Source organism: Vombatus ursinus, unplaced genomic scaffold (assembly GCF_900497805.2).
Source record: "Vombatus ursinus unplaced genomic scaffold, bare-nosed wombat genome assembly UNPS02014811.1, whole genome shotgun sequence".
In the NCBI taxonomy this organism is placed as follows: domain Eukaryota; kingdom Metazoa; phylum Chordata; class Mammalia; order Diprotodontia; family Vombatidae; genus Vombatus; species Vombatus ursinus.
This window is the reverse complement of record NW_020954589.1, coordinates 11,403,080-11,420,983: the sequence shown is the minus strand read 5'-3', so window position 1 is coordinate 11,420,983 and position 17,904 is coordinate 11,403,080. Positions and strand designations below refer to the sequence as shown.

The 17,904-nt window shown below is 39.0% G+C and overlaps 1 protein-coding gene across 8 annotated transcripts in view; it reads right to left on the bottom strand.

Annotated features, from left to right (window-relative positions):
• The window catches only part of ANKS1A (ankyrin repeat and sterile alpha motif domain containing 1A), a 227,921-nt gene that overhangs the window by 118,377 nt on the left and 91,640 nt on the right, over nucleotides 1–17,904 (bottom strand). For 5 of the 8 annotated variants that reach the window (XM_027876318.1, XM_027876317.1, XM_027876321.1 and 2 more), the window contains exons 4-9: nucleotides 16,517–16,579; nucleotides 10,138–10,434; nucleotides 9,174–9,249; nucleotides 8,785–8,886; nucleotides 8,573–8,671; nucleotides 3,349–3,545 (exon numbers count right to left, since the gene is read on the bottom strand). In XM_027876318.1, coding sequence (XP_027732119.1) covers nucleotides 3,349–3,545; nucleotides 8,573–8,671; nucleotides 8,785–8,886; nucleotides 9,174–9,249; nucleotides 10,138–10,434; nucleotides 16,517–16,579 — 834 coding nt within the window. The remainder of the gene's footprint in view (nucleotides 1–3,348; nucleotides 3,546–8,572; nucleotides 8,672–8,784; nucleotides 8,887–9,173; nucleotides 9,250–10,137; nucleotides 10,435–16,516; nucleotides 16,580–17,904) is intronic. The other 3 variants (XM_027876320.1, XM_027876324.1, XM_027876323.1) reach the window with 1 other exon arrangement.

The window sequence follows — 17,904 nt, the reverse complement described above, 5'->3', positions numbered from 1 at the left end:
ATAAAATATAAACTGCTTAAAAGTTATTTGATATGTGGCTATGTATCACCATTACCTAGAACAGTGTCAATTATACAGCAAGTGTTTAATCAATGTGTGTTAAGATTTAGGGAGTGTAAAAAGTAGGTATGTAGCCACTCCTCAAGTAAACCTCCTTTGAGATCATATGTTTATGGAAGAAAAAATCAGAGCCTATCAGAAACCTGACTAAGCTTCTTGCCTTCTCAATGAGTTGGGGAAGGGTGGAGGAAGGAAAAGAATTTGGGATGGAAAAAAAATTTTAATGAAAAAAAAAATCTAAGAGTTAAAAGATCTGAGAACTCTGTAACCCAAGAAATAGCTACAATGACATTGTGAAATGAGACCTGAATTACTAAAGATATCACTCTCTTCTACCATACCATTTTTTCTACCATTTTAAGATAAAATCATTAGAAAAGTAAATGTGGCTTGAATACTGTGCCTGAGCAACACATTTCAATAATATGGAAACAGAAGGGTGGCACTGACAGTCACAAAGAACAAAGGATATATAAATAATTATGTGAGAGAAAAAAACAAACACCTAAGGTGCTAAAATAACTAGCAAACAACCAAAAGTCCTTGTTGCTGTTTGTCCTTTATTCTCAAAGAGGATCATAACATCAGGGAGGTGATGCCATGGCATGCAAGTGAATTGGATTTAAGTGAGGGAGGGCTGTGCAAAGTCACCAGCCTCACTTTCTCCTCCAGAGCCATCTGGATCCAGTGGCAAGATACTGAGCAGGATGACTGGAGATGGCCCCAGATGCTGTGGGAGATTTTGGCCTTTTTAATTACGTGAGAGAGAGGGAGAGAAAAAAAACAACAACACCTAACGTGTAACATTAACTAGCAAATGACCAAAAGTCCTTAAGCTGATATTAAATTACTTGTTCCTTAACAAGTAATCTAACAAGTAGAGTCTCTTGGTTTTTCACAGATCCATTTTCCTTACCATTCTCTTCAATGGTTCCAGCTCCCCCTACTGGCTTTGTGTGCAAATGCCCCCCCCCCCCCAAATTCATAGCTTAATATGGCTAAAGTATTTAGGCAGGACATTTGGAAGATGGCAAAACCCTTAGCACTGTACGAAATTATACAGGTGCTTTGTTGACCGACATCTCATCCCTAATCCCAACTCTTCAAATAGCAGTCAGCTCCAAAGAGAAGTTTGGGCCTAGGCAGGGTCAGCAGTTCTTGAGATGCAACTCCAGCCTTGGGGGCCACCATGATGTCAGGGACATTCTAGAGGCAAACTTTAGGTTTGGGCTTGCAACCAGAGGGCAAAGAAGAAAGAGTCCATTTCATTATGGCAAATCGCTTTCTCACAGAACCACAAAAGACCTACTACCCTGGAATATACTCAAAGAAGTAGGGTCTCTAGGCCCATCAGATATTCTAGGGGCTGTAACAGATTCTTTGGCCTTTTAAATTTTTTTAATTTTTTTTTTTAAAGCAATGGGGGTTAAGTGACTTACCCAGGGTCACTCAGCTAGTAAGTGTCAAGTGTTTGGTCTGAGGGAAAATTTGAACTGAGGTCCTCCTGACTTCAAGGCCAGTGCTCTATCCACCGTGCCACCTAGCTGCCCCTTCCTTGGCCTTTTTGAAACCAGCCTCAATAACAAGAAAAAAATTAGCATAAAAACAAAATGTACTTTACTCAAGGTAGGATCACCAATGTAACCTTGGAAGCACAAAGCTAGTATGTCTGGAACACAATGTTCAAAACACCAAACCACAGTATATGACCAAGTAGGGGAAATGATTGTAGGAAAAAACCCTAGTGGCAAACCATTCTAGGGTAAATTGCTGTGGCTGCTATTTGTCTTTCATTCTCAGTCTTTTTTTTTTTTTGGTGAGGCAATTGGGGTTAAGTGACTTGCCCAGGGTCACGCAGCTAGTAAGTGCCAAGTGTCTGAGACCATATTTGAACTCAGGTCCTACTGACTCCAAGGCTGGAGCTTTATCCACTGCACCATCTAGCTGTCCCCTTTGTCTTTCATTATCAAAAAGGACCTTAACATCAGGGAGGTGCAAGTGAACTGGATTTAAGTGAGGGAAGGCTGCTCCGGAATCACCTGGGTCCAGTGACTAGATACAGATCAGGACAATTGGAGATGGCCCAGGATGCAGTGGGGGACCTTGGCCTTTTCAAACTAAGGTCTTTACTAGGTCTCAGCTTGACTGAAGCAGCATCCATTCAGTGATTAAGGCTTAATAGAAAATGAGTCAAAGAATGGCATCTTTAAAAATATTATTTACTAGGGGAAATAATATGGAACGAATCCTAAGAATAGCAAGAGGATTCAGTTTAGAGCTATAGAAAGAAGTAGTAGCAGTGGTAAGAATGAAGGTGACAACAGGCAGGGAAAACAAGGTAGAAAATAAGCTGATTCTTGATGTTCTTCACTCCCATGTTCCAAGATAAGAATAGAGAAAACACAATCTTTTTATCTAGAATGTGAGGGACAAGGCTGGGTAGCAGCAAACATAAGCATACATGTAAGCATCCTAACAGTATCAATGAAGCCTCAAGATAGTTCAGCTTAATACCAATGCTGACCACATGGGTAATTCCCGAGAGCAGATAGAGCCCGAGACAGAATACTCCATACAAGCTGGGATTAATTCTAATAGACTTTTTGTTGTTTCTTGATATAGAAATGACTCTGGGACCCCTCTGGACAAAAAAGTAAAATATTTTAGTAAAGATCGCAAATACTTGTTGGAACAAAAACTAATGATTTTCGTTTTGCTCCTTCCTTGTTTCAGAGGAGAAATGACAAAATGTTGGGAAGTCATCTCATTGAGCTGAAATCAGGAACATTCTATCTCTTAATATAAGCATCATTTCATTATCAAGCCAAGAAAGTTCTAATCAGAGCAGGAGCTGTCACTGCAATAGAGATTTACAAGGACCTCATGAAGAAGAGTCACACATTCTAATTAGGGGAGACAACATATATAGAAGGGATCAGTTCTAGGGCAAATGGCAAGGCCCAGACGAAGAATCCCTAGGTGAAATGGAGCAGACAAATAGTAAAGGGGGAGAAAAGTCACTTGAAGTTTAACTTATTTTAATACCATAAACCTTTATCAAACATTTACTGTGTGCAGTGTGATGCAAATGTGATGGGTTTTGAGAGAAGTCTCCTCCCATATTACCCTTTCACACACCCAAGAGTAAACTAGGTGAATGAACGCCAAACCTGGAGCTCCAAAAAGGGCAGCAAGAAGACAGAAAGACCTGCTGGCCCATTCCTCTGCTTTCCCTTACCCCCCTCCCACCTTCTATGGGTTTAAAACCGAAACAAAACAGGTACACACAGGCCTCACTCCAGATGCTTTCACAATGGCGGCTTCTGCCTCCTTGGTCACAGATTCTCGGTCAGAAGACTTTCCACTGGTCATGCTATCTAACGAGTGGCAGGAAATGGCATTATACAGAGCTTCATAAGGACCTTCCTCTTGTGAGTTCATGCCAAAATCAATGATCAGGTCATTTACTGCTTTCTCCACATCACCTGACGAGGACAAGGAGAACAGAAAAAGGAAGGAAACGGAAAACACAAAATTAAGAACTGCCATGCCTCCAAATGCAGAATTCTGACCCTGATGAAGCCATGTAATTTTCAGACCAGTGACTGACTAGTCTGGTCCTTAGACCTAAAAATAAAGCGTTTACTTTAAACTCACAGGGCACAAAATTCAGAGGTAGGACATCAGAAACACAACATATTCCATACTACACATGCCCAGAAACTGCCTCCACCACACTGTGGACCAGCGGTTACTCTGCTCCTCCTTGAAGTTGTCCAGTGACGGCCGACTCCAGCCTCTCCCCAGGTGACCCACCCCCCTCCTGGGAGGGCCTCGTTCTTCAGAAGTTCTTCCTCACGTGCAGCTTCAATTCATTATTCCTCACTCTGCTTCCCAGGGCTAAGTAAATTAAACCAAACCCCTCTTCCACAGGAAGGTCCTTAAAATACCTGAAGACAATGATCCTATTGGCTATTAGGACTTCCCTTCTCTACTCTAAACGCTCACAGTTCTTTTAAATGAGCTGAAGAGAAGTTTTACTCAGTTCAATATACTACACTTCTGAATGAAAGTCCATGGAAATGATATGGTGGGGAGTCTCTTGTACCTTTACTCATTTATCTACCACCAGAAATTACTTTTGTCTTCTAATTCTTCACTTTTCTCACCATGTGTTCCTATATCGAGATAACTCTTACTGCTGAATAGAAAATTGGATTTGGTGTCAGAAGGCCTAAGTGTGAATCTTGCCTCTACTCAAATGTGTGAGCTCAGGCAAGTTATTTACCTTTTCTAGTCCTCTCTCAGCTCTCTCTTCTGTAAAAATCATCCGGATTGATTAGACTAGAAATTATAGGACCTTTCCTGCTCTGAAATTTTATAATCCTATAATTATATCACATCAGAAATCCAAATTAAAATATTTTAAAGTATAATTATATACATGCTAAATAGCAACAGTCAGTAAAAATAATATCTCAGCAGGGATATGAGGTAACAGGTATATTTATACAATCCTGGTGGCACTATAAATTTGCTTACTCTTTTTGGAGAGCAATATGTTGACTCATAGAGCAAGAATTTAAAAAATTTGTTCAAATCCTTTCACACAATCAAAGTCAGACTGAGAAAATAATACTAAAGGAAAAAAAGCAATTTGTACAAAGAAATTCAAAGCAGTGTTATTCTTACTAGTGAAAATATTAGAAATAATCCAAATACCTCAAAGTAGGGGAATCAGTTAATGAAAATGTAGTATATGAATACAAAAGAATACTACATAACATGAAAAAAAAATGTGTGGATCACATCAATAAATGGCAAGATATATATATATATACACAGATCTAGACATATCCAGGGGTGGGGAATCCGAAGCCTTGAAGTCACATATGGCCCTCTAGGTCCTCAAGTGCAGCCCTTTGACTGAGTTCAACTTTTACAGATAAAATCCTTTTATTAAGGGGATTTATTCATGGGGCCTCGAGGCCTCTATATCTATCTATATAGATAGATATGTCACTCCTGGACATATCTATCTATATATAAATGTTGAGGAAAAAACAAAGTAAATACTGAATATAATTGTGCAAAAATACATAGTTTATAAAAAAAAAAGAAGAAGAAACTTTGGAGTAATTAAACAGTTAATACTCCTTATGCTCTTTGGAGAACATAAATCCTTAAGGATTTTCTATGTGTGAATATGTTTATATATACATGTGAGCACAGATATTTATGTGTTTTCCTCCACTGACCTTTAATTGTGGCATGAAGAGGGCCATGGGTTCTTGATGCCTATTAGTGGAGTATAAGTTCTGGCAGGTCCTACAAGACCTATACCAAGCTAGAAAGGCTTTAAGTATAGAACCCAAAACTGGCCGAGGTAACTCCCTAGATGCTCATAGACTGAGGGTGGGGCACAATTGCCTCTCCTCTGAATTTACCCTCTGCTAGAAGGTAAACCAAAAAACTCCTCCCAAAGCCTCCTTTTGTAGAGGGCTCAGAATTTTCAGCCCCTCTTCCCACCTCCCTACCCTACCCTCCAGCATTCCCTCCCTCCACTTTTCAGATTTTTCCAGTGTCTTACCTACTTTCATTAGAAGGTAAGCTCTTTGACTACTGGGACTGTCTTTCCTTTTCTTATTAGTATTAACTCTGTGCAAACACATAATAGGCACTTAATAAATGTTTATTGACAATTGACCAGATGATGAATATTCTTGGACACAGAAACTAAAACAAAAAGAGCACCTAACAGGGAATGGAGGGGAGACAATTTGCATAAGCAGAGGGATCACAGGAACACAGATAAAAAGGACTCTAAAAACATACTCTGACCCAGTCACTTAACAGATGAGGAACTGAGACCAAGAGAAGTTATATGACTTGCCCAAAGTCATACAAAGAGTGACAGAAACAGAATGAAACTGAACCTAGACTCTAAATCCAGCACTCTTTCTGATGAGCCAGATATGATCACAGATGTTTGAAGTTCTGAACCCCACACACACACACACACACACACACACACAGACACACACACACACAGAAAGTCATCACTACTTGTGGTGAATGAAAGAGAAAAAAGAGAACTACACATCTGTTATTTTGCTTTATGACAGAATGTAAGTTCCCTGAGGTTGGAGACAATTTTGATCTTGTCCTTGTATCTCCAATGCTTTGTATACAGTATGTATTTAATAAATCTTCATGGAATTGAGCTGTTTTCTCTGCCATGGAGAGTGATCATTACACTAGGAATTATAGAACAAAAACAGGTTAACAAAGAACTGAAACCCTAAATAAGTGAAAAAGTATGAAAGCACCTAGCTAGCATAAATTAGTTCCAATACTAGATTCCCAGAGAAATTAAATAGCAGGTTAAAAAGTACTTTGTGGGGGGCAGTTAGGTGGTGCAAAGCATCAGCCCTGGAGTCAGGAGGATCTGAGTTCAAATCTGACCTTTGACACTTACTAGCTGTGTGACCCTGGGCAAGTCACTTAACCTGAATTGCCTTAAAAAAAAAATACTTTGTGGATTTGATTACTAAATCACATTGCCTGTGCCCTTTGAAATATAATAGAGTCCAAAAGGTATCAGAGGAGTATAGAAGGATAAAAATTTCAATTTTCAAAAAGGGAAACAAGATGGATACTTCAAACTACAGAACAGTGAACCTGAATTCAATTCCTAGAAAAATTCTAGAATGCTTTATTAAAGGGATAGTTTGTGAGTACTTAATGAAGGAAAGTGGTGACGTCAAAGTCATTGAGAACAAGTCATGGTAGACTAGACTAGCTCCCTTTCCTTTTTTGGACTACTTTACTATATTGTTGGATCGGCAGAATTTTGAACACTACATAATAGCCCTTGAATACAAAAAGGCATCTGACAAAGTTTTTATATCCTTTTAGGCAAGATAGAGATATGTGAGCTAGACAATAATAGAATTAGGCAGATCTGAGACTGGGTGAATGACTGAATCAAAAGACAGGTGATAGATGAATGTACTCCTGCTAACCTGGAAGGGTGTCATTAGTGAAATACCCTTTGTCTCTGGTTTTCTGTTCAACATAGGATCACAAATTTAGAGCTGGAAAGGCACCTTAAAGGTAAACTGGTTTAAAAAAAAAAAAAGCACCCTTCATTTTATAGATCAAACATGAAGATTCAGAAAAGTTATGAGACTTGTCCATCAAGATAACACATAAGTGACAGAACCAGGATTTGAACCCAGGTCCTTTGAGTCCGATTCTACCACTCTTCCCAACATATGCTACCTTAATTTACTAATGACTTGAAAGGGTAGGTGACATTTATCAAATTTCTGAATTTACAAAGCTGGGCAGGATCAATATCATGTTGGACAACAGAATTGGGATACAAAAAAACCAACAGACTAAACAAAACAGAAAATATAGTAAGATGAAATGTAATAGTGACACATATAAAGTATTACATTTGAGTTAAATGCTTGTCTTTTCATTTTGCCCGAGCTCTGTCTTTGTTTTAGGTGACATACCTATAAGTCAAGTGGCTTGGTAATTATTCAGTTATCTTCATACATTTATAATTGCCATAGCCACTAGGTAGTTCAATTTGAACTTAACCAGGGACTCACAACATTCTATCTTAGCATAACAGTTCAGAATATCCTAAGCAAATACAATCACAAGCTTGAGACTCTAAAACAATTAACAATTAATAGTTGGTAGAATGGCCTAGTAATGAATGCATTATCCTTTTCTGAAAATCTACCTATCTGAATTCTGGTTAGCAGGGAAATGGCCTAAATAACCTAACCTTCTAGTTAGTGGCATTGATGACAGCAAGAATTAGGTAACTTTTCTTTTCTTTCTTTTTTTGCTTTTTGATGAGGTAACTGAGGTTAAGTGACTTGCCAGGGACACACAGCTAGTAAGTGTCAAGTGTCTGAGGCCGGATTTGAACTCAGGTCTTCCTGACTCCAAAGCCAGAGCACTATCCACTGTGCCATCTAGCTGCCCCTAGGTAACTTTTCAAAAATAATTTTCATCAAGTACAATCCAACCGCAACTACTTGGATTTTGTTATACTGTCTTATTTCTATCCCTTCCTTCCTCATCAACTTCCCCCTACCCCCACCCTGTGTTTGACAGAACATACACCCATCCTAGACTATATGGCAGTAGGTAGGTCATATACTAATTCTGAGAAACAAAGTAGGCAAAAGAGAGAGTGCCTGAAGCACTGTTCCAACCTCACACAGGCAATAAACCTGCTTAGTAGTATAAATATTGGAAATAAATATGTTCAATATAAGTTCAGACATGCCACACATCAAGAAATGCACCCTGAAACTACATGCAAGCATAATTAATAGTTAATTAATATGATGAATATTGGTCTTGCGGCAAAACACCAAAAAGCCATACTTACTGTACAGACCTGGGGACTCCAAAGCAGAGAAGGGGAAGTTTTACATTTGGTCCACCCCAGGCCCTAACTGGAGGACAGAGTCATGCTTACCTTGAGACTTCAGGGATGTTGAGTCCACATTAGGGACAAACGGTGGCTGGGTTCTGATGGATTTGTCTCTTTTTGTACTTCTTTTCCCAGTCATGTGTTCTACAAAGATAGAGAAAAGGGCTAGAGCAAAGAAGTTTCTGGGTTTACCACTCAGTCCTATCCCCAGTAGCCTCACTGGGAGGGCTTCCTTCTCCTCTGTCCCATGAACTGACCTTCAATAAATGCTGCTATCTGCTGACTCTTCTGGGAAGGAAGCTCTCGAACAGTGTCTAGTGCAGTTAGCCCCCGGTTATCTTTTATGTTCACATCAATTCCTAGAGATATACACAGGAAGGAGCAGGAGAATGAGAATTTTCAAGACAACTTCAGACACAGCCAGACTCAAGTTCACTTACATCAACCTTCCAGCAGAAATAATGGTTATCCTCTAAAGCCATTTAATCCAGCTATCCAAAAACAGGTCTTACACTTACACAGTCAAACAAATGCAGACACACATGAACTGGGTTCAACTGCAGCCAGTGGAAATCAACCCCCTCCTGAGACGCTGTTCAGTCCCGACCCTGACATGCCGTATACAAGAGCACTGCCGACCTCTCACCTGCAGCCAGCAGGATTTGAACCACATCTGTCTTGCCAAACAAAGCAGCCTCATGCAAAGCACTGCCCTTCTCCGTCTGTAAAGCAAACAAGAACTCAGTGCAAGACATAGTCAGAAACTGTGATCCCAGAGATTAGCATGGGTTTACATGAGAAACAGAAATTCCAAATTATTAAAGGCAACAGAGGGGACACAAAGGAAAATACACCACAGACACACACACACACTCTCACTCTCTCTCTCTCACTCTCTCTCTCTCTCTCTCTCACTCCTCTTCATAATCTTCTCTTGTAGTTTTCTCTGTTTTACAATATTCATGTATGGCTCCTATCTTTGGCCTGTGAGATAATATAGCGGTGGGCCACATGTGACCCACCAGCTCCACTCACTGTCCAGCTACACATATCTGTAAAGCCCACAGCACAAGGATCATGAGGGAGAAAAGTGCTGGAGGAAGACTGAGTACAAGGGACTGAATTCACCTCCACTTCAGCAGTAACTTGATCCATGTAAAGATTATGACACTAGGCACTACTGTGAAAGATGAGTACACATAAATAAATCTGGAGTTTTATTCCATACCATCATGTAGGAAAGCTCTGAGGATACTTTACTATGTTACATAGTAACAACACGAATTTGCCAAGAATTGTGGGCTCTGAAGTAGTAGAAAGAGGGCTCCCAACATTCAGAAAGCAAAAAAGGGAATTGGTTCAAATGGAAGAGCAAATTATGTTCAAATCTAGAGATGAGTTTTCAGGAATTGTCCACTGAAAAGAACCTGACCAAACAGGCTCAAAGGGAGGGATACATCTTTTATTAGCCAACAGTTTCACATTTTAATTTAAAAATGAGTGAAAGCATTTTTCTAAATGTATCAAATGATAACAGCCCATAAAGCATGATTCCTGAGCCTTTTCTGTAGAAGCCAAGACCCTTAAAACTTGAAGATTATCGTGGCTACCTGGTAGTTGCTATCCATGCCAGCATCCAGAAGGACACGGACCACAGCTTTGTGACCATTTCGTGCAGCCAAGTGCAAAGGAGTATGCTTCTTGGTGTTGCAGCTTAAGAGGTTGGGGTGAGCATTGAGCAGCATCTTCACCACCTCCAGCCTCCCGTATAGTGCAGCCAGGTCCAGCGGTGTCTCAAACTTGTTATTGCGCATGGTGGGATCAGTTAGCTCCTCCAAAAGGACCTTCACCACCTCTGTGTGGCCATACTGAGCTGCACAATGGAGGGCCGTCTCATTGTCATTGTTCTAAAGAGTTAAAAAAGGAGACCAGCATAATCAGGTAGGCTTAATGACCAGGACAAAAGGGCATCAGACGGAAATAGCACTAGTAAAACTATTGAAGTTTAAATGAAGAAAATGGCAGAAATATTTCTGTAACACATTAATTTGAAAATATTTAGTAGGTGACCACTCCTCTTCTGAAGTGATGAATTCGTCATTTAGGAAAGAGTGTCACTGATTAGAGTGGTCAGTATGGCTTGGGACATGTACCAGTTCCTAATGACCCACAGGGGTCAGTTCCTAATGAACTCCTCAAGCCACACTGACCACTCCAACCGGTGACACTCTTACCTAAATTATGAATTCCCTACCGCAAAAGAAGAGCAGTCATCTACTACGTATTTTCAAATGGATGTGACTGACCATGTCTCTCCCATATTTTGTGCAGAATCAAAAAGATAGCATATGCACAGAAGAGATTCTATAGAAATCTGGTACAGATCAAGTACAACAACATCACAACCATCAGTTTAATTTAAACTTCAATCAGCTTTACAATACAGTACTTATCTAACTACATTATTTTGATTCTCAATTTGTCAGCCATCCCATTTGTCTTAATCTCCATCATTTACAGAAAGACTACGCATTTTCATATGGCTTCTAGCATGCAAACCAATCATGAATGACAAGTATAGAAACCACCCAGGAGAACAGTGCTAATCATTCCACACATCAGCCAACAGCCAGAGGAGGGAAGGGGGGGAGGCAATGAGGGAGACGACGCCCAGGATAGGGGATGATGACAGGAAATGATGCTAAATGCAAAAGGAACACAGAGATCCCTGACTTGCTGCACTGCTTCTACTGGAAATGCCTGAACCAATTAATACATGCAGTATATCATTAAAACAGCAGTGCAAGGAACAATTTTACACAGAAGATAGAATCAGACTTTTCAAAGTTGTTTGCAAGGTGCAATATATACAAATACAATGTTTATATTAATTCAAATTCAGACCCACCCCTCAACTCCAATTTGACTTTTATTTAATTCAAATTCAGACCTGCCCCTCAACCCCTTATCTAAAGAGCGTAATCAAAAAAGGAAAAAGGAAGAAGTTTCAGAAGCATTTATTAGGTTAATATATCCAAAAAACATCAGTTGTTCCAACTGTGTTGCAACTTTTCTATTTTCTTCCAATAAAAAATATATATACATATACTGCATAACCGTATGACATGGAAAAAAGGAATTTCCATGTGATTTCTTAGGAACATTTAGCAAAGTATTTATTGTGGTGATTTAGGAAGAATTTTTAAAATTCATCTACTGGCTTTGCAACTTTGTGAGACAGGAAGTGCTTCAGAAAGGAGGGCATGGCTAAAAAAATCGTTATTTTGCACCTTTCAAACTGTAAAAATAAAACCTTCTACAATTGCTTTAATTCTATTAATAATGTTAAAATATATTCTCAGGGTTACCCAAAACCATGCATGCAACTCCACCTGCTTTTGATCTGGCATTTGACTGCATCATTTTTTCCAGCTGCATTGTCACCCAGAAAGATCTGGAGCTGCTAGGAACAGGGCCCCTATGACTAGAGTTTACCAATAAACTACAATCAAGAAAATCAGGACAGAAGAAGCAATAAAAACAGCCACAAGCAGAAGTAAATGCACACAGATAACTATAGGGTGCAGAGAAAACAAAACATTAAGCTCAAACAAGGCTCAAGTGAAGTAACTGCTGGGGTGTACTTCAATCATCATCACCAGCCTTTATCAATGACCAACACAGTCTGCCTCTTAGTGCACTGAGTGCCACTAAGCTCAAAAAAGCACAGAGAGAGAGAGAGACAGAGAGAGACAGAGAGAGAGAGAGTGTCTGTCTGTCTGCCAATGGCAGCACACCTGCCTGAAGGGAGAGCATCTTTGGGGCCACCTGGTTTCTTTCTGCTCAGCCATACTGTGCCACTCACAGTCAGCCGCATGGAGGGACCTAGTCTTTTTGAAACCTGGCCAAGCTTCTTTATATCCACTACATGACCCATTACCTTGGCTGGCAGCTTGTGCCTCCAGTCAAAATAGCAATCTTGGCTTCATGACTTTGTAATGAGGTCTATCTTCTGGTTTATCCTTCTCCAAACTGGCAAATAGTAAATCCCTTTTTACAATGAGAAAGCACAGCCTACATGTAACTTGTGTCACATGACTCCTCTTTCATCAAAATAAAATAAATACAAACCCTACATAGTTTGAGTAGGGAAACTTTCATCCAGGAAAGTCCATCTACTCTAGAGGAAACAGGGTTCTGTTACTTACTGTATTAATTTTTCTTTGTTTAAGCACATGTCAGTTACCAATCAATTCAAGGCAAGTAGACTATAAAAACATATAGCAAAGAAAAACAAAATCTCTCCCATGGATTTCTTTTGTGGACGAAACGATGCTCCCTGTTTCTTAACCCTCAGCACTCGCTCAACTTGCCTCAAGGCTGCCACACTAAAACCAAGTTTCATTTACCATTAGTAGAAGGCAACTTATATTCTCTCTCTCAACACTGGTCACAGGACAAACACCAACAGCTTTCTTGTTCTCAAAGACAGAAAGTAATATTCTCATCCTCCAGCAAAAAGAAGATACCTGATGTCTGTGGTCAAACATTCACCTTCTCCCTCTCCTTCTCTCTCTCACACAGATATTTGAATCTGAATGTCCCTGTTATTAACACTGTTTCTCCTTTGGGGTAAAAGAGTCAGCAAACCATTAAGTCAGTCAAGCATCAAGAACCCAATGAGAACCACTAAAAAATATAGCGATGTAAAGGGTATGACAGTTTTCTAAAACTAAGCATGCCCTGAAACCTTTAGAAGTCACATCCTAAGAACTAACTTCAAACCCTAAGGCATTCCAAGAATCAGTGAATCAAAAGCTGGAAATAGAAGTGATATGGGAATAGCAAGAAAGTAAAGCACCATAATTTCTAAATTCTCCTTCACAAATTTCCCATCCGCCATCTGGATTTCTATTTGCCTAACTGTAACTTAGTATTTGGAAGAATCAGAGAGAAGACGAACTGTACATATGCACAGTATATAAAACCATGCATCTTAGCATCTGGTGACCCCCTCCCCTTAAAGTATAAATTCCATACATGATATCCTTAAATTTAAAACAAAAAACTGCAGAGTAAGGTTAAAATTACTTATCTGTGGTCATTGGTCAAGAGAGGAGATATAACATACAAATACATATTACTAGCAGCTAGGAACTATGTGGAGGCATTATCATAGTAGCTATCTATAGAAGAATATACATAACAGGGTCTCCTCTCTTCCAAACCCTAAAGTAAGACTCAGCTTGTAAACTAGTGTCTTTGTGTCACACTTAGGCAAACCTTTCTGCAGGATATTGAGGGGCAATTTGTCACTGAAGGAGTGGTAGAAATAACTAGGGATGTTTATCACAAAGAAGAGAGGTTTACCATAAAGAAGAAGACTCAGAGGCCACGTAACAACTGTTGTCCAATGTCTAGAGGGCTGTCATTCAAAGAAAGAAGGTGACTTTTACATGCTGCTCTACCAAACACAATTAGGACTGATAGATTACTAGAAGGCAGATTTCAGTTCAACATAATGAAGAACTTTCAAACAAATAAAACTACACAAAAATGGAAAAGGCTGCCTCTTGAAGTGGTAAATTTCCCATCAATAAAAGTATCCCAAACTAAATCAAATGACTACCTATAAGCAACGGTGCAAGATTCTTGAAGCAGGTGGGAGGATGACATAACTTCAAAATTACCTTCCAAACCTTAATAATCTGCTACTTTAAAACACAGTTCCTCTTTCTGACAATTTTATGATATTCTAGTTATGATTGAATTGTTTAAAAAACAGTTCTACATTCACATAGATATTATCAATGTTGAAAGGTTTCTTCTGGCTATTTGCAGATAGGCAGGGCTCTGAGCACAACATTAATGTTAATAAAAAATCCATTTGTGTTAAAAAAAAAAAAGACTAGACTCTTCATCTCGACAAGCAACTATAAAGCAGCAGTGTCAAACTCAAATAGAAACAGAGGCCACTAAATCATACATATTGACTTAGTTTTAAAATGTAATGCATCTATGTTTTACTGTATTTTTATTTATTTTGTTAACTATTTCCCAATTAAATTTTAATAAGGTTTGGGTCTCACTCATGTGCACTCCATGTCTGACACCTCTGAGCTACACAAAATAGCAAAATGCGTTTTAGCAAAATGACTCTCAGACAGCCCAAGTGGGTCACTGAAAACAATCACAGGCATAGTGCAAGAAGGTTTTGTTTATGAGCCAGCTCAAAATGGTATAGCTATTGGAATCCATTCGGATTTGTCACCCTAAAACCAATATGTATTATTTTCATCTTTCAAAGTCCAACTTTTAATAACTATATTGCTTTTTAAGTTTGGTAACAAGTTGTCACTCAAGGACACACTCTCATTCTTTGTTTTTCATTAATTAGGCCCTTCTTTAGCTGTGCAGGCTAAATCAAAGTGACAGGAGAAAGTATTTTCAAAACCACAGTGTCTCTTTAAAACTTCCTTTCGATTGTATGCTTTAAGTAACTAAACTAGCCACAAAAAGGAAATACTTCTAAATCCCTGACCTCTATTCTCTGAATGTGGTTCTCACTTTAAGTGTATCATTTTAAAAAACTTCTATCATGAAAATTACTAGAGTCCCAGATTCTAGAAAATTACTAGAGTCCCAGATCTCAAAAATATTTAAAGCACAAAATCCTTTCCATTTGGAAAATGGAAAAGGATACAAGGACAAAAGGGTCTTCCCAAAGCTATACCTGGTATGTCACTGTAAGAAAAACCTACATATCCCAAGATCCCCGGTGACACAGTCTCTCTAGATTACATTGCTATCAATTGGGAAAATCTCAGCATCCTTAATGGGTATCAAGAAGGAGAGGGGAGAAGGAGATCATCAATATTGAATTGCTCCTTAACAAAATGAGAACATGAAATTTACTCTCAGCTCCTTTGAAATGTAAAAATTATTTTGTACCTGCTTTCCCTTCAGAAAATTCATTGAGAAGAAACATAAGGTAGCTAATACGGGCAACATTATGACTCAACCAGAGTTTGGTTTATTTCTTCTACATAATAGATCTCGTGTGAAATAAATTCTCTGGTCAAGCAGAGTTGCTATGACTGAGGAAGCTAGGGCTCAAAGGGAAAAATGGTGGTGGCCAGAGAGGCTCCAAATGGTAAAGGGAAAGTCAGCCGAGCAACAATAAACAAAACTCAATTAAATATGGTGAGTGTCTGAGAAAAATGCTACTCCCTTTTCATTGATCTTCTCTCTGCTGATGGCCTCATCAAGTAACTTAGGAAACTCTTCTGATCCACTTCATCAGGTGTTCAGTTTCAATGGGGAGTTGTAATCTATTTTTGTGCTTTTTTTGTGGGTCAAGAATGACTAAGCAGAAAGAAAAGCAAACAAAGACTAGAGACAGAAGACTGAGGCTTAAAAGCCAGACACAATGTACACACTTAACAAAACAAGACTGAGGGAGCAAGCAGGCAAGAGTCCCAAAAGAGCTACCCATGGCCTTTTTCTCCTACCCCCACCATGAGCCACAGATCAAGCATCCCTCACTTTGGAAAGAAATATGGAAATTAGATCCCAAAAAGACATGAAGAAAATGTATTCATGTTCTAGCAGGTAAAAGCCTCCCATTATTTGTGCTTATTAAGAATATTAATTTATCTAATTATCCTTGAAGTACATGGATTTTTCTAATAACAATTTTTAAAACCTAGCATTTAAATTAAAGAGACTGTGCCCTAACTCCCCCCATCTTTATTGATTTTAAGCTTTTCAGATTTCTCTTTAATAGTAGGCAACTTTACAGTGGGTGGTTTGGATTTTTTAAATCGTTTTACCATCCCCAGAAACAGAATAGAAGGAGACATGACTAGAGCAGTCATCAGCCAGGATGATGAAAACTGCCTGAGCACGAGAGTGGGAGCAAGAGGAAGCCCAAGACTGGGTGCAGCTCGGAGCAATGATGCAGAGAAATCCTGTCAGCTAAGTACACACCTTTGCATTGATATAAGGGTCAAAGGGGCCGTACTTTTTGAGTTCTTTGATCTCAAGAGCATTCTACAAAAAGGAGAGGAAAAGAAAATGTGATGATAAAATGGATGAAACACAGCAATAAAGTAATGTGTAGCCCCAAAGGGGCAATCAGATTCACCAGGGTACCTTGAAAAGAAATCACAGCAACCCAACCTCCATGGTACCTCATCTCACCACTAATCACCCCATTTGTATAGGCAGTCAACTGAAACCATCACATTAATAGTTTCTAAACAAATCAATGTAATGACCAGTTAATTGCCTTTCTCCATTTGCAAAGACTATCCAAATCCATCACATTCCCCAAGGAATGGTGGGCATTTCTCTTAAGATACCAGCCCTACTCTAGTGCTGACCTGCTAGACAGATTTTCATAACATTGGACTGGAATCCCATTCCCACAAACTATTCCCCACTCCCACCCCCCTATCCCTGCCCACCATGGATGATCAACGTAGGATAAAGCTGCAACATAGATCAATTAGTTAGCTTTACCAGGATCCAAGTTCCAAGGTAAAAATCAGGACAGAAAGGACTGAAAAGTTATGAACATTTCTTAAATAAGAGGTATTATTTGTGCAGCCATTTAAAAACTGAGGAAGAACAATTAAAAATAAACTTCCTCCTCTGTGCCCTTTGGCAAAAGAGAATTAACAATCAGTCACTGGGGCTAAAACAATATAATAAAAGTTATACTTTGTTAACAGTAGTCATCCCTTAAATGTTAAAAAAAGAAAATAAGTATTAGTCAAATTTTGATGACCCATACCTAGGCACTACAATCTCAAAGGAAATGGAAAACTGGTTACTAGCCATATATAGGCACCAAGGAAGCAGCTAGATGACCTAGTAGATAGTGCTGGACGTGGAGTCAAGAAAATCCGAATTCAAATCCTGCCTCATACACTTACTAGCTATGTGACCCTGAATAAGTCATATAACCTCTCTCAGCCTCAGTTTCTCATCTGTAAAATGGAGATCATAATAGTACCTACATGATTGTTGTAAGATTCAAAATGAACATGTCAAGGGCTTTGCAAACCTTTAAGTGCTATTTAAATGTTAGTCATTATTATTTCAATATAAGGAAAATTGAAAGCTCTTTTATCTTAATTTTCTCGTGCCTATGGGCTAAGATTCCCTCTTATAAATTACACCACACCTCTAACAGCTTAACAACCCTTTAAAGCCACTGTTGGAAGACAATACCTTGTATGTTTGTTCTTCTACAGGATGAGACCTTTGTCAGTTTGGGTGGCTTATTTGTGAACAACAATATCAACTTAAATGCCATAGACTAACAGTTACTTACTCAGCTGAGGGACTTAGGAAAATGGGGCTGAAGGTAT